Below are 16,248 nucleotides of genomic sequence, written 5' to 3'. Positions count from 1 at the left end.
GAGTATTCAATGACCAGCTAACGGTGTTTATAATTTTTCTTAACGCGTTAATTAGGCAGCACAAGTTGTTGGTTTTGCATGAAACGGCGATACGTAAGCATACGTTATTATATGTATATCCTCACGTACTGACGAAACGTTGAATTAATCTGTAAATTTCTAGTCTCATTTTATACCGCATATTGCAACACGTCCAAGTTTAATACAACCGAGGCCATCGCGTATAACTTAGATTATGGTTTTTTCTTCGTTTGTAATTCGACGTAGAGTGCACTATGATTGCACGGCTTGTTGTTTGCTCATTTCTTGTTACCATTCAATTCCGAAATGATGCATCACAGGATACTCTGATAAGGATTTCTGCAATCCCCCGTTCATCCTCGCGATTATTTAATCTACGAATGAGGAATACGACCGCAAGGTTCCGCAATAGTTGCACCTGCTAATTAACTTATGCGTGAACGTGATAATTAACCTAGTTAATTAATTATTATTTATACTCACACTTCATTCACTTTTATATCCCGTTTCTTGCTTTTTTACGAACAGGGACATCTTCGCCGATCCTTTTGAAATCCGCTCGGAAATTTATACCGACGCCGTTGAATTCCTGCAGCCGTTCGCCACGCTTCGTGCACCTCTTGATATTGCGTGACGCTTATCTAGGGTCGCGACTCGTTCGCTTGCTCCGTAGTAATTCATAATTTCAAAACGTTGGTACGTCTGCATACCAAAGCGCTGATGCATTTCTTTCAATGTTCCGATTTCGCATTTAACCGGCTTGGTCAATAATTGAAAGAGATCGTTCGATTTTGATTGTATGAATGTAATTGTAGAATACCGCCGTGTGTAGGAAACCTTGAAGCAATTAATATTATCGTTCGAATCTCCTATTTGATGAAATTATACAGCATTCGCCACGCCCCGTAGAAAAATATTATGCGAAACACACATGCGATCAAATTACCGTTCAAGTTCTCACTACCGGAGCGGAAAAAAATAAAATAAAAATAAACCTTTTAACAGCCATCACGAGACTGTCGCAATCGTAATGATTGCGCGACTTTCGTGAAACTGTCGAATCAAGAAATAAGACGATCAAAAACGTATCCTTTGAAAACCTGTCACAGTTTTGAATGCTTTCTTTCAATTTAAATATCCTTTAATTACGTATCGTTTACATAAAAAAATTAAGGTAATAAATAAAATGTCCTCTTCATAGTAAATGAGAAAATAATTGGCTGTTCGCTACTCGGTGACGAGACAAATAATTGTAAACAAAAAACAAATATAAAAAAATAGCGAATAATTTGCGACTTGTATAATTATCAGAACTGACGATTAAACGATGTCGCAACATTTTGCATAGTATGAAGCAATAATTATAGTCGGATGTTTTTTACAAACGTGTCGAGGTTCACCTTAGTTCCGCTTTTTCTTTCAACAAACAGCATGGAACGATGAATTGGCAGAAGAAAATTCAACCGTTTATTATTCTGTCTCGAATATTGAGCTCAAGGAATCTGCCAAATTCTCATTAATTAACCTGTTTCTGCTATTCTCCACGATTATACCACCTTTTGTGTACACAATAAAGGCTGCGGCAGTTGGAATTTGCCCGGATCGTTTTCCGTGCGTGTCAAAATGTCATTTTCCATTCCTTTCGCTCGGCATTACTTGACCGTGTCTAAGTATAACGTGATCAAAGAAAGCCTTGTCCCAGACTCGGCCAATCGGTTATATTATCAGGCTCGTAACCCGGGTCCGCGAGTAATGATAGCTGAGAAATTCACCTGCGGAACGGAGAAAGCAAATTCCACTCAATTGATAAATTATTTCTTCAACTCCGACGTCGTTCGGTCGTTGGAATTACCTATATTAATACAAATTTTTATCAAAAATATTAGAACACCAGAAATTTCACAAAAGTAGAACCCTTCGGGAATAAATTTTTATCGTATTACAATTACTAAGAAAAGTGCGTTGTTTTTGCTGATATTTTGAAGCTTGATTCTTACCAAAAAATTCAAAGCCCAAGTAATTGTAGGAATCGGATGATCAAAGATGCATTTTGTAAATTTTCAACGAATCTTTTCAGCAACAATGAACCAACAACATGCTGTTCGAAAAATAAAAAAAAAATAAAATAGTAAAAATAATCAAACCAGAAATTATTAGAGCTCTAGAATTTTCTGTGAAAACAAAATATCAACTAGCCAAATAATAACAATTCCCAACTGATGCTAAATTTCGATTGCCTCGTAAGCTTGGCTAATCTTAGAAACGAGTTCTGAACGCGTAGGTGTGAATATATTTATCGTACAGGTGCATTGATCTTAAGCGAAAAGCGTAACCTATACCTGGATAAAAATGATCTACGAAATTTCCACACGGTTTGTTAATGACTCGGTTCATCTGCAAATCAGGATTGTTATACCGTTAGACTTGAAAAAAATTGGTACAAATCAATTAGACGTTTTTATTGCTGCGATGTATTAATTTTTTGTTAGTTCAAATACTTACTTTAAGTCCGAGAATTTTACGAGTAAATTACTAATGTATTTTCGGTAAAATTCCTATGCAATAATTGGCGAAGTCAGCAATATCTTACCACCTTTGGGTATCTCGCGATTCAATCGAGCGAGAAGCTTGTTCCAATCACTTCGGTACTTCAGTGTATTCGGTTGTTGTTTATTTTTCAAGACATTTTTTTATCATGTACTTTTCGCGTCTGCTGAGATATTTATAAAAATGTCCAGTTCAAGTGTAACGTATGCACGAAATATTGTAACCAACTGTGATTTTCACACTGTCAGAAAAAAAGGTTGTTTCAAAAGTGAACACTTGGCTTTACGAGCCGATAAAAACTTGGGATAAAGTCTCGAATGGCAACAAGGATAATATATTTATGGATAATCAGGAGTGTTTGCACGACGAGATATCTTGTTTTTCGTTTCTGCGAACAATTTTAATAATCGTAAATGAGTAAAGTCGAAGATTTAGTGAGGCAAAAAATCCAATTCTTAAACCTGAGCAAGCGGTAAACGGAATAATAAGGAATGAATTCCAAGTGATTTTAATGCCTTGAACATTTCAAGGACCGTTTGAATTTATTTACAGATTGTTGCCAAAATGTAAATCGTAAAGAATTTTTCAACCATCCCGCAATAAGTCGTCGTCTTTCCATTCTCCGTCGTAAAACTACGTCGGAAGCGAGGCAACACCTACAGCTTTTGCGTAGGTACGTAAGAATCGTTTGAAACTAGAGCCAGAAACTCCCGCTGTGGTCCGGGAATGAAACTTTTCATATTTCGCCTACTTCGTAATAATTCAACGACACGGTGTATGCGTCGCGTCGTTGTGTCCCAAGTGCACTTGGAGAAATTCGCCATGATTTCCGAAGACCAAAGTTTACCCGTAAAATTCGATCTTTTCTTCGCTGTTTTCGTTTGCTTCGCCTCTACGCGCTTACGGCATTGAATTTACGATGATTGTACCAATTATATAAATATTCAATACTACAAATATATTATGTAATGCAAATGAGACGGTGATACCGAGAAAAGATCCTGCTTCAGTCTTTATTGATATTTCAGGTAAAACAAACTCGGGCCATAGATTTGTCGAATGTGGATTTAGGGTCAGAACTTCAAGTTCGCTGAGAATTGCACAACTATATATTCTTCCCTCTTTGATTTCACGGCTAGTCTTCTAAACAAGATTGAAATTTCGCTTTGACATTAACTTTCGCAAATTAGATTAATAACGAGAATCGGACGTTCCTCGGCACGAGGGAAAAAAATCATCTCATTTTTGCAGAACCGTTATTACTTGTTCTTGAAATCGAGTTTGAGACATAAAATAATGGGTGAAAACTTTCGTGATTCAGAGAACGAAGCCAAGGAATCAGGATTCAGAAAATTAGTGTCACCCTGACGCGCGATTATGAAATTTAATTGGCCGAAGTAAACGAGTTTCTCACACTCGTCGTAACAAGTGAAAACTAATGAAAGGTTGTCGGGAAAAAAAAAGTGATTGGAGACGATCATCTAATTTAAAATCAGGAAGGTCTGATCGGCCGTATAACGTTCAGTCATCAAAATTTCAATTCAGTAGATCGCATGGCAGTCCCTTTGAAATATATAAATTGCTGTGAGAGTGAAACCGTTGAAGAGCGTTAAAGAACGAAAGCGAATCTAAGCCAGGCTGCGTCTCGATCGATTGGTCGTTGGATTCTGAATAATCATGCCGATCATCGCATAGCTGTTAGATTAACGCGATCTCTCATCCTCGTCGTTTGTCGAACCGAATGGAGTGAAGTAATCTCGAGAGATGTTGGAGATTCTGTTTTGGCTTGAAAAAAACATCTATTTCTTTCGCTGAAAAATCTCGATTAAGTTGCGAAATTACCGATTATGTAGATCCTCTCGCGTCTTAACCTGGCTTTAATCGACAGCTGACAATTGGATTTTAACAATCCTGCATACTTTCCCTCAGAAAAAAAAAAATCAGCCTTTTCATCGTCGATGGATCGGCCGGTGTACCTTAAACTTATATCGAATCGTCGGACGAATTGGACTGATGAAGTTTGTTTTTTTTTTCTTTTCAATATTATGGTTAAATCGTGCTGCAAATTGGTTTCATACCGTGAACAGAGCATGAATCAATCGGTTGCAGAAAGCGAGGAGCGTTTTATTCGACGATGACTACTGTTCGGACGAATTATACCGAGCTGGAACCGACTTGGGAAGCGGTGATTATAAATGCGAAATATACTGCCGATAGAAATGGCAAAAAGACAATACATTCAAAGCCGACCAATAAATCAACGATGTTGCAAGCGCAGAGGCTGAAAAATCAGGAAATCATATCGCCAATGACATTAAAGCAATATCTGGCTCTCCTGCAAGTTACATCATGTGACATCTGTCGCCTTATATCATCGTATCCCCGTTTAGGTAATTAGAAACAGGTTCCTATACTCTTTGGCCCGAAATATTTACTGCATGAATAACCACCGAGCGAATCAAATGCGAATGTAAATGAGACAGGCCGAGTGGAGCAACGTTTAAAAATAATTAGAAAACGGTTATTTCGAACAGCGTAATGACGATCACAATCACTCGTTTACTTCTAAAGTAAGGCAAATTGGAGGGAATGGTACTTCGTAAGAGAGTGAAGGTGATCGGTTGGACGGGTGTGTAACGAGTGTTCGCTGTCACGTATAAATGCGTTTGAGAGTGATTTGAATCGTAGGTTTCCACCCGAGATGCAGTATTTATGTTTTTTACTTTCTACGGTTAAAACTCGCTATGTACAATAGATCGTATAACACGGAACTGTGAGTGAGCAAAAACGTGAAGCAACAATCGGCAATGATTATCCGTTGCTGAAAGTTAAACCGGCAGGTACATCAAAACTCCCATAAGGTTGACGTTTTAGGTGGATAAAATTACGGGCCTCGCCCCGACGTGCAATTTTGTTGTAACTCGTATCCGCGTATACACTTGTAACTACCTTGTAAAATACAGAATTGTTACACATCGATAATTTTCAACTGTGAGAAAAAAATTACACCACTCCAAGACAAAGGAAGTACGTACGGCTTTTGTCTGTGCAAAAGTTCTTCTGCAAATTTCTGTTAATAGTAAAAAATTCATGAAAACAACTTTTACTCACTCGTCAACTTTCATACCGTATTTAATCCTTAAAACTCGAACGGTTTATGCATTCTCCGTAGCAAATTAATGTCTGTTTAGGCAGGTACATTCATTTCTTGAGCACTGAAGTTGGCTGCGAATTTTTTTTTTATCACAAAGTTCGCCAATCTCTGAATAATGAAGTAACATATCGCAAAACAGTTTTGAAACTGGCTTCTTTAACGAATGCAATCGTGACAGGAAATATTTAACCGCGAGTATCACAGATTCGTCAAAACAGATCGGCCTCTTCGTATACCTACGCAAACATAAATTGTATCAAAATCATCACGAATTACGCAAAAGTGTTGCAATTGTTGAGGCTGAATCTGTTGTCTGATTGAAATGGTAATGGATTAGTGTCCATCCTACACAATTTTTGAATCACAAACCGGCCTGGTTGTATATCGTTTTGCTTTTTCGATATCATAAATATAAACTTTCTATCGCGTAGCTGGGCCGAGAAAACTGCAGAGAAAAACTTTATTTTAACCGTTTTGTTAGGGCAAAAATGAAAATGAATTCGCGTTGCGATGAAACCTGAGAGAAAAACAAGCTGGCTATGGATATCGTTCGTTTTTTCAATTTTCATTCGCAAACATTCACTGCCTTTGACCAAACGATGTAATTCTGTTAAATTTCAACCACCCACGATAGGTATTTTAAGTCGAGTAGCAAAGAAAGAGACAGAAAAAAACACCATTTGTTTATTCTGCATAATTCGGATCAAGCATTCCCAAAGACAAAAAGTCGATAGAAAGTTTCTGCCTAAACAGAATCACGTGTTTACATATACCGAGCGTAAAAAAAACCCACACGCAACGGTCTCTCCGATCGATGTAACTAAAAAATGAATTCTCATCGTTGCCTGGACCGTTATGGGTTAGAAAATGAGCATCAAGCCCGTGGCTACAACAGCCGAGGATGACAATAAGCACGGCAACCAAAGAGACGGTCGAGAAAGAAAGCAAAACGGACAGTTTACTCTTTTAATACCTCTTGGCGATGGTCGTTGGATGGCCGCCGAAAGCGAAAGGATCATCGGTTCTTCCCCGAGCAGCTCTTCTCTCGAATTCCTCATCCTCCGTCGACCGATCGTCGACCAAGGGGATGACGGCACTCAGTTTTCCGAAAAACCGTCGACGGGGTGGTGAAATCGGTAAGAAATCGAGCGACGTCGAGGCTCGATTGGATGAAATACTCGATCGGGCGTGGGGATCGGCGAGCCATCGACGTCGACCACTCCGGGTACCGATCCCTATACCAGTCACTCGTGAAACGTGAAACTAGTCGAAAGTTTTTACCCAACCAAACCCAGTTGGTAGATATCGCAGCCTGATCGAGGCTAGTCTTTGGTCGCATGCCGCAGTCCTTCCTCGTCTGGGCCGCAGTCGAAAAGTCGACTTGACCGATTCCCGGTTCACCGATCAGTGCCGATTTTTTCGCGTCTGTCGCAGGTATTCGCAATCAGTGAAAATCACCGTTCGCCGACTTTCGACGGAATATCGACGACGGTGAATATTCTCGATCGAGTCAGTTTTTGTGTATGTGATTAATGATTGTACGCTGATCAGTGCCGTCGACGATAGGAACTTAATTGGAATTGGAATTTAATTTTTCACGGACACTTCCTGGGAATTTGATCAAGGTCAGTTTGATAAGCTTTTGGAGTAGGTCGAACGAGTGTCAACGGTAAAATTCCGCAAGAGTGATCTTACGGATCAATCGCTTCAATTTAACTTCTCGATTACTGCTGATAACTGCCGACGTTCTGTTTTATTTTTATTTTTTATTTTATATTTTATTTTATTCGTTTTGATCAGTGCTGCGGAGACAGAATTCGCAACAGCAGTTTTCGATAAGTGTAAAAATTTCCCTTAAAAAAATTGTAGTTTGCCGAAACGTTTTAGGAAAGAAAGCAAGAAAAAAAAAAGGAGAATGAATAAAAGAAACGAACGAAGAGGCGAATCACAAAAGAAGTAAAAGAATTCAAATTGGCATTCAAGAGACACGCGACACGCGAAGTTTTATTTCTTAATAAAAAAAAATTTATTGTCGACTAGACATGCTGCATATTTTTGTACACACGCACACAGGCACACACGTGTAGCTGCAACTTTTGACTGTGGCTCGTAATTACACTGTCCAAATTTAGAGATAAAGCAATATTTTAACAAAATGTTTATACGTATGTACAATATCGTGTACCTGTATCCTGCACTTTGCAGTTTGATCTCAACCGAGAACTAGAAGCCCTGTTATAACTCTCTGTGAAATAGCCATTCAACCGAGAATAATACTTGCGCCTAACAGCTACTAGGATAGTTTCTAGAAACGTTTCGAAATCAACAATGTTGCATTATTTTATCGACTTTCGACATCGAGGCGAACAGAATAAACTGCATTATCGTAAAAGTAATTATCGCACCTGACAACGGAGACTCGCAATATTCATCTTCCGCGTTGCATGTAACATATTCCAACCGTCCTCCCAATGCAATAAAGCTCAGAGATCTTACATTATTCGAGGATAAACGATTCCCGGAACTGATTAAAATACAAAAAACTGATTCTAACGCCTTAATTGTTACATCGGCAAAAGTTGAACGATAAATTTAACTGCGGAAAACAGCGCGTGTGCAGCCTTTCGACATTTGCTCAGAACTTGCTCAGCTGAAAAAGGCAGTGCGATACAATCTGTAATTTACGGTGTCCCGTTTTATATTAGCCATAAAATAAACGTTAAACATTTTTAAATCAAATCTAATACCGCGATGTTCTTTTTACCGATTTGCAGAGATGTTCCCGCAAAAACGAGCTTGAAATCTCAAGACCAGAGCGGGTCAAAATGTTGGCCGCACGGTGCGTCATCTTCTGGCAAACCCGACTAGCAGCTTTTCTCCTCTTCGTGACATTTGCTGGTGGGGCTTCAGGTGAGTCGTCCGGAAGAAATACGGAAAATTTGATTAATTCCGGAGCGAACTGTATTTATAGCCGATGATCAGTTTACGTTGAACATCTTCTTTCTCTCTCTCGCTCTCTATCTTTACGTCACTTGTTAATCAACATCGATTTTTGTACTCGCTTCTTAAAAGCTGTAGGTGACTCGGGTCGAGATGACGGGACGATGTTGAAGTTCTAAATTTGAAAAGTTCCGAAAGCGCCTAATTTCGAATTACTTGGCGGCAAAACTTGAAGCGAAGAAATCAAACTTTTACGAAACAACCAAGTTTCGAATGGTCGGAAGCCCGACGGGTCGAAGTTCCGGAATGCAGGATGCCGAAAATTTAAGTTACGATAGAGCAAAGTTCCGATAAATGAAGTTTCGATAAAGTAAAATTCTGATAATTAAAACATAATCACACTGCGTAGTTTACTACGAGTGGGCGTAAAGAATCAGAAATACCAAAAATCACAATAGCCGGGATTCCGAATGTGAAAATATCGAAAATCCGAAACAAAGAATGATCAAAGTGGCGAAATTTCACCAAGCCAGAAATCCACGGAACTGAAAATCTTCGGTCGTTCGGAATTTCGATATTACGATTTATAAATTTTCTTATTTCCCCACTTTCGGAATTTTGACTTGTCGGAATAATGTCTTTTCGGTATTTTGTCAGACCATTCGACACTTTGATGTTTCGTCAAAGTTTGATTTCTTGACTTTAAGTTTCGCCACCAAAAAACTCGAAGTTTGGTGCTCCCGAAACGTTTCAAATTCGTAATCTCAACCTAGTCCCGAGGTGATTGGGTGGGTAAATATAATATTTGACAGCGGTATAGTTTCGGTACCAAGATTTGCTGGAAAGATACGAGGAGGAAGATGCGTGGCACAAGAAAGTACAAATTGAACGGATAAGTGGCGAGCAGCTTGTTACGCGTAGTGTGTGTTATCCGTTCATCCTACCGGTTTGATGTTCTCACAATTAGCATTCGGTATCGTGAGATCGAGGTCCCGAACCTCCCACAATATGCACTTACAGCAGCCTTATACCGTCAGGGCAATAAAACAGTTATCTCATTAATTACCACTGTCAAGGATGCTAATTTCCCATTGATAGCGTAAAGAAAAACCAGATCTGCTACAACAATGGCGATGAACCATGGCGCTATTGTTGCCATCCGACGTTGCTGAAGGTATATATCGACTCCTCAAACAGTCAGAAATATTACACGTACGAAACAAAACGGAATGTGGTCGTTTTGGCAGAAAAAAAAAGTAAAACAACAGCTAAATTACTCCTCCAGTTTCACCAAATGCGCAACTGAACATACGTGGTAAAAATAAACGCGCGACATGCGTGAGGATTTTTTTCCTTCCTCACGAAGGAGTAAAGGTATAGAATTGAAAAAAAAAAGAAAAAAAAAAGTAAACTAATCACGTCCAAGAAGCTAGGTAAATGGCGGAATTATGCATTAGGAGTTATTTCACAGCCGTGTTGGATACGTAAGGATAACGAATGCGGCTTGCAAATTATTACGTGCCGGAGTGTAATTAAACTAGTGGAGAAAACGGCTTGATATTTATCAGCGGAAGCTTTAAAGGCTGACGCCAGTGATCGTGTAAGATCGGTTGAAGATCTGTGGTCAGTCGGGGTCAGCGATCACCGACTGTCTTCGTGCAATTGGCGAATCCCTGTAAATGGTACGTATAAAGACCAACGTTTCTGATCGGTAAAAAAAAAAACAAAGAAAAAAAAAAAATATATACTTGAAAACCAGAGGCAGGTTCCGATCGTACTCGAAACGTCAAATCGGTAAGTCGGCGGAGGTTTCATAAGGTCATGAAGCGTTTGGCTGCCGGTGTATAAATTCCGAATGGACGAGTTATAAATATTGAATAACACTCGTCCGCCGGCTTTGAGACGATGAGAGTGTTGGGCAACGAATGCAGATGTAAAATCAACGATCGACTGGCCTGGTGACGCGGAGGCGGCGGAGGCGGAGGGAGAGCTCGGACTATCGTAAAACCGTCGACTTTCTATAAAACGTTTCTCGAGCAGGTATTAGAGAAAAAATGTTTCACCTCAGAGTTGCGGCCCCGTCGATTCTCTCGTCACACACCGATTATCACCGTTCGATTACCGCGTACCATGTCTGATGTAATCAAAAATTCACTGATCCAGCTCCAGATTATTACAAGCGCGCGTGATATGGAATGATTGAAACTTTTTAGTATGCGAAATACGAGTCGCTGAATGGTCGAAAATGAATCGGTTCAACAATATGTCACTTTGTTGTATTTTCCAGTATTTTCCACTCATGATCTTTGAGTATATGACGAAAACAGATTGATTCATGGAGAAAACGCATGAAAATATGACAGTTTATATATTTTTTGACAGCAATCGGCATTTTTCTACAATAATAAATCTGACCGAATTAAAAATAAAAAAACGTCCGAGTTCCTTATCTTATAAACAGTAGATGCATAAAGAAGAAATTACGACGAAAGTAACAGCTATAGACAAGTTGTATATTTTCAATGATCACAAAGATCGTGAATAAAAATGTGAAAGATATTAAAAAATTCAGAAACAATCAACGTCACGTTTCACTAGGATTAAATGTCTTTTTAAGAGAACAATACAATCCTTGATCGTCGAAACCCTCGTTTTAATTTCATTTCACTCGGTACAATTTTCTTCCAACGATACATCACGCCTCAGAAATTTGAATATTCCAAGTACAAGAACGTGGCATAAATAGGAAAAGCGAAAAAGGAGCAATGCAAGTGAGCATTCATTAAATTATCTTGGGCATACCGGCTCCACTTGCTCCGGAAGCTAAGGCTATTCGGTGTGGTGGGTGGGTATAACATGCAGTAGCAGAGGGTTATCTATGACAGCGACGGTGCCATTGAATCGGGTGAATAATGCATGAGATAATGTCTTCTCTTACGAAGAAGATTGGTTCGTAGAAGATCGCTACCTCTCATTAGTTTAATCACAAGATCTGCGTATATATGTATACTCGTATATATATAGACAGAATATCGATCGAATTATTGTATTATTAATAAGCTAGAAAAGGTCTCTTTAGAAATACAAAAATCATAACTGCTCGAAATGCATACCTACAAAGGATTCGATGTCGATCTTTAGTTTCAAATTTCTTTAAACCAATTAATAGCTTAGTAGATTTAGATTTGGTATTCGACTTTACATTAGGACGACTTATTTTCTTCTCGCTCAATACTCAATGTACAGGTACAGTCACTTTGATATTGACCAACGCGTGATTTGAAAGCAAAAAAAAAAAAAAAAGATATAGAAGAATAAGTCAGTCATAGAGATACTGTACAAATAAATCATATAAGGTGCCATGGAGCTAATCAACGGTAATTGAAATTATTTCTGCAAGGTTTTTTCAACGCAGCAATAATCCTTATGGAAAAACTTTGAACAAAGGAATCGAATGCACGTAGAACCTTGTACATACATGTGTACAGCATGATGAAATTTAATATCGAAAGTAAATTTATTGCAATTCGTGCTGTACTTTCAACGTGAACTCATTCATTGTTAGTTTGCACTGCGCGTGTCTTGTTTTGAATATAATGTGTGCTTTTAGCCTTGCACATTTACGAGTTCAAAAACAGTCTTTTAAAAAGAGAAAAAAATCGTATAGATGTGTATCTACACAGATCTGTGAAAAAATTTCCAAGATTTTTCAATCGTTTCCCTGATAAATTCTACATTTTTCGAAAGGACTATGACTAATTCATTTTTTTACGTTTTCCTCACAGTCTTTTCGCTTTTCCTTTCCAAACGTTCGAGTGTCAATTTTTACGGGCTTCTTGTCGTCGACGTAGAATTTCCTTATTCATCTATCGTTGAATATATCCGGAAGTCAAAGAGAATTTCCGTAAAAATATCTGGACTAGAATTTACACAAATTCGTAACAGTACAATCATCGCAGGATCTTTCAACTCGAAATAGGGAAAACACAAAACTTTGCTGAACGATCAACGCGACGGTCGAGAATATGATTGAAAGTAAAAGGAGTGTCACGCTCACGGTGGTGAAAAAAATATTGAAACTCGTAAAACGCCGAGGTCCCTTTCACCATCGTCCGCGCTGCAGCAGGTAGTCGTATAATAATCACGACGTAATTGAACGTGTATGAGTGCAATTAAACGCTTAACACGCAGCCACCGACTGTACCTTCAAGCTTTAGAATCCTTGCAAACCGTTACAGTTTTCTTCGCCATTAAACCAGAAGTGGTGAACAATCTGATATCGATTTTTCGCGTTCATTTGATATTATTGGAATCTGTGATCGTCAAAAATCACGTCGATAATTTGACGTAAGAATCAGCACAAGTGTAAGTAGAGTGAATGAAGAATGCTTATCGAAAAAAAGTAGATCATCCTGATGCAATTAATTACGTTTTTCTTCGTCACCATAACGTAGTCGTGACTTCTCCAGTCTTCTAATTCTCTTCTTATATTGTTTGATGGTCTTGTTTAAGTTCGTTTCTCGTGACCAAAGAGAAAGAGTGAGAGAGAGAGTGTGTGTGAGAGAGATAGAGATAGAGAGAGAGAGAGAGAGAGAGAGAGAGAGAGAGAGAGAGAGAGAGAGAGAGAGAGAGAGAGAGAGAGAGAGAGAGAGAGAGAGAGAGAGAGAGAGAGAGAGAGAGAGAGAGAGAGAGAGAGAGAGAGAGAGAGAGAGAGAGAGAGAGAGAGAGAGAGAGAGAGAGAGAGAGAGAGAGAGAGAGTGAGCGAAATATAGGGGAAACGAGAATTCGAGTGTTATTTATTGAAACAAACTCACGGCTGTATTTGAGAGTTAAAATTAATCACCTTACCGTAAATGAAAGAGAAATGTTTTTTCACACCAATTTAGGGAGTGTGTAAGCATATCGTGATGTTGACACAGGCTGAAACTAATACGCGCAAGATCGAAGATTAAATGTTAAATCGAATGCTAGATATTTGCATAAGAAATTATAGAAAAATGATTAAAAAAAAAAATCGTCGGTTTGAGATACACTCGAATAAATTGTAACGAAAATGAAAGTATGGGCGTATCTGCGAACCGACTCTGCGAGAAAAAACTTACGCATTAAGGCTTGGCCAGATAAATAACGAATTGTATTACGCAATTCTTCTTCTAATCCTTATTTAAATCCCTATTTATAATTGCTATAAATACTTATTGCAATTTATTTATGTCACAGACGGAAGAAAACGGATCAGTGTCGATCAGTTTTTAATGAGATATAAAATACTCGAGGTGGTGGCAATTAATTAAGACTTACTGATCGCAGATAACGGTCCTGTGGGCTGGCTTTGTTCGCAGGATGTCAATTTTACCCCGCTGGGGAATACCAGAAGTTCGTCAGGCTGCCGGGGAATTTGCCAAGGGAGCACGAAGTTCTCACTTTGGAAGTTCATCCCAGGAAGCATCTTGCCATAATGCCGGTTGACAAGGTTCGCTAAGTCCCCAATCAACAACGCCGCGACGGCCAAAAACCTAACCCACGTAACGGGTGTCCTTATCGGTATAAAATCGTCGCTCACCTTTCGGTCATTATGTGATAGCGACGAGTGAATCAGAAGTTCAAAAAAAGCGCGGAACAAGATTTCAATTTTTTCAAAACCTCGGATATCGTCTCAATTCGTTTCGTTGCGATTCGAGATGCGAAGTTACAAAGTAAATTCACTATCGTAACTCGGAAACCCCGTGAGAGTTGGCTATTTAATCGCATCGGATTTTGGTGGTAAGATGGAGATTGGTAAAAGTTTGACGATTTTTAACAGACAGTTTTTATCTCCCCTATGGGAAAATCTACTTCGAACGTAAAGTAAAGGCGTTGCTTTATAGAGTGAAACAGCCGAACTGGAACAGGTACGGTATTTGATCGTTTTATTGTAAAAACGAACACGCCATGCTCCATTTATTAGACGCCAGAAGCCCGCGTTGGCTCCCGTTAACGTCTGACAACTGACAACTTTCGTATAATAAGAAATCAAATCAAACGATCGCATGCAGAGATGGAGTAAAATTCGATGCGTTAATCTTGAAACGAGGTAAATTTTTTTTTTTCAGGAAAAAGATGCGAGATATTTCTCTTACAAGGAACTGAACGCAACGCACGTGGCCATAATTCTCGCCCGTTCATTGGAGGACCAGCAAGAGGGAGAAACACCACGAAACGTGCTGAAATTTCGCGTCGTCTGCAACGCCATGGGGGCGGGAAATTCACAGGTATGTATAAAAGGAACGGAAATTTTTATTTATTTATTTATTTTTTTTTGCATTAAGAAGAACAAGTCGAACGTACAATTAGAATACGAAACACCAATTTGGCCAACTTTAATTTTCATCCTGTACGGATGCAGAGTTTATAATAACCGACTCTAATACTAGGTCACATGCTAGGCTCGTGAGATCATTTGAAGAAAGCGGTAGGAAATGGTTTATTGATTCGACAATATATGGGGCACGCCGCGGTATTCAACCTAGATTCTCCTTCTTACACACTCAATTGACAATGAACCATTCAATTTCGCCCGAGAAATACGCCCATTTCCTATGTACCCGCATGCCCGAGATCGATGGGAAACATTTTTGCCCGTCTTAAATTTTCCTCACAGAAATCAAATCATTAGTAGCTCACTGAGCCGTGAAATTTGACGGAACTAACGCGTTGATGGGACGAAAAAGGCGATGACTAAAAATTTTCGAAATCACTTTCCATTATTTAGATATCAGCACACTTGTCGGTTACCGTTTTTGTCGAAGACGTTAACAGCCATTCTCCAAGTTTCGTGGACGCTCCTTATCACGTCACGATCGACGAACTGACTCCGATCGGTGAGTAAAAAAACATCCCACATTCCATCTCACGCGCATCCGCGGTCATTCGTCAAGAGATTCAACGGAAATTTTCATTATTTTAAGGTCGGACGATATTCCGAGGAATTCACGCGATTGACAGGGACAAGCTCAACACCCAGAACAGCGATGTTCACTATACGATCGTGCGGGGCAACGAAGAAGGAAAATTTGCTCTTGCTTCCGGTCACAGGGCCGAACTCGTCCTGACAAAACAGCTGGACTACGATGCTGGTGACAGGGAATTCATTCTCACTATTATGGCATCGGTAAGTTCGAACGATCTTGCATGGACGTTGCGAAATTATACATGGACGAGTTGAACCGGAATAACCTAGACAGCTGAAATACACTTCGAAAAGTATACGCGGGCATTTCGTTCCGGCATTTGAAGCGTCTAACGTAATTGATGAAAGATTGAATTCCCTGAGTTGCGATGGTCAAGTGCGATGGAGTTCAGCGATGATTAGTGAGATAATTAACGATGAATACGTTTGACTTTCAGGACCGAGGGATACCCAGTAGAACCAGCAATACCACAGTCACCGTCCTTGTTTCAGATAGCGACGATTTAAATCCAAGGTTTACCCAAGACGTTTATAGGACTCAGATATACGAGTTTTATCCAATGTTGGTGAGTGGTAAAAAAAAAAAAAAAAAACGAAGTAAAACAGACACTAGTAATAATTTGAAAGTTTCTTTTTT

At 39.2% G+C, this 16,248-nt stretch overlaps 1 protein-coding gene across 4 annotated transcripts in view; it reads left to right on the top strand.

Annotated features, from left to right (window-relative positions):
- LOC124301010 (cadherin-89D) overlaps positions 1–16,248 on the top strand; it is a 47,104-nt gene that overhangs the window by 15,131 nt on the left and 15,725 nt on the right. For 2 of the 4 annotated variants that reach the window (XM_046755634.1, XM_046755623.1), the window contains exons 2-7: positions 8,497–8,632; positions 14,005–14,135; positions 14,755–14,913; positions 15,414–15,522; positions 15,610–15,812; positions 16,049–16,177. In XM_046755634.1, the coding sequence (XP_046611590.1) occupies positions 8,548–8,632; positions 14,005–14,135; positions 14,755–14,913; positions 15,414–15,522; positions 15,610–15,812; positions 16,049–16,177 (816 nt within the window). In that variant the 5' untranslated portion in view covers positions 8,497–8,547. Of the gene's footprint in view, positions 1–6,984; positions 7,348–7,956; positions 8,115–8,496; positions 8,633–14,004; positions 14,136–14,754; positions 14,914–15,413; positions 15,523–15,609; positions 15,813–16,048; positions 16,178–16,248 lie in introns of those variants that run through there. The other 2 variants (XM_046755614.1, XM_046755644.1) reach the window with 2 other exon arrangements.

Source organism: Neodiprion virginianus, chromosome 1 (assembly GCF_021901495.1).
Source record: "Neodiprion virginianus isolate iyNeoVirg1 chromosome 1, iyNeoVirg1.1, whole genome shotgun sequence".
In the NCBI taxonomy this organism is placed as follows: Eukaryota; Metazoa; Arthropoda; class Insecta; order Hymenoptera; family Diprionidae; genus Neodiprion; species Neodiprion virginianus.
The sequence above is the reverse complement of the archived record's forward strand: the minus strand, read 5'-3'. Positions and strand labels throughout refer to the sequence as shown.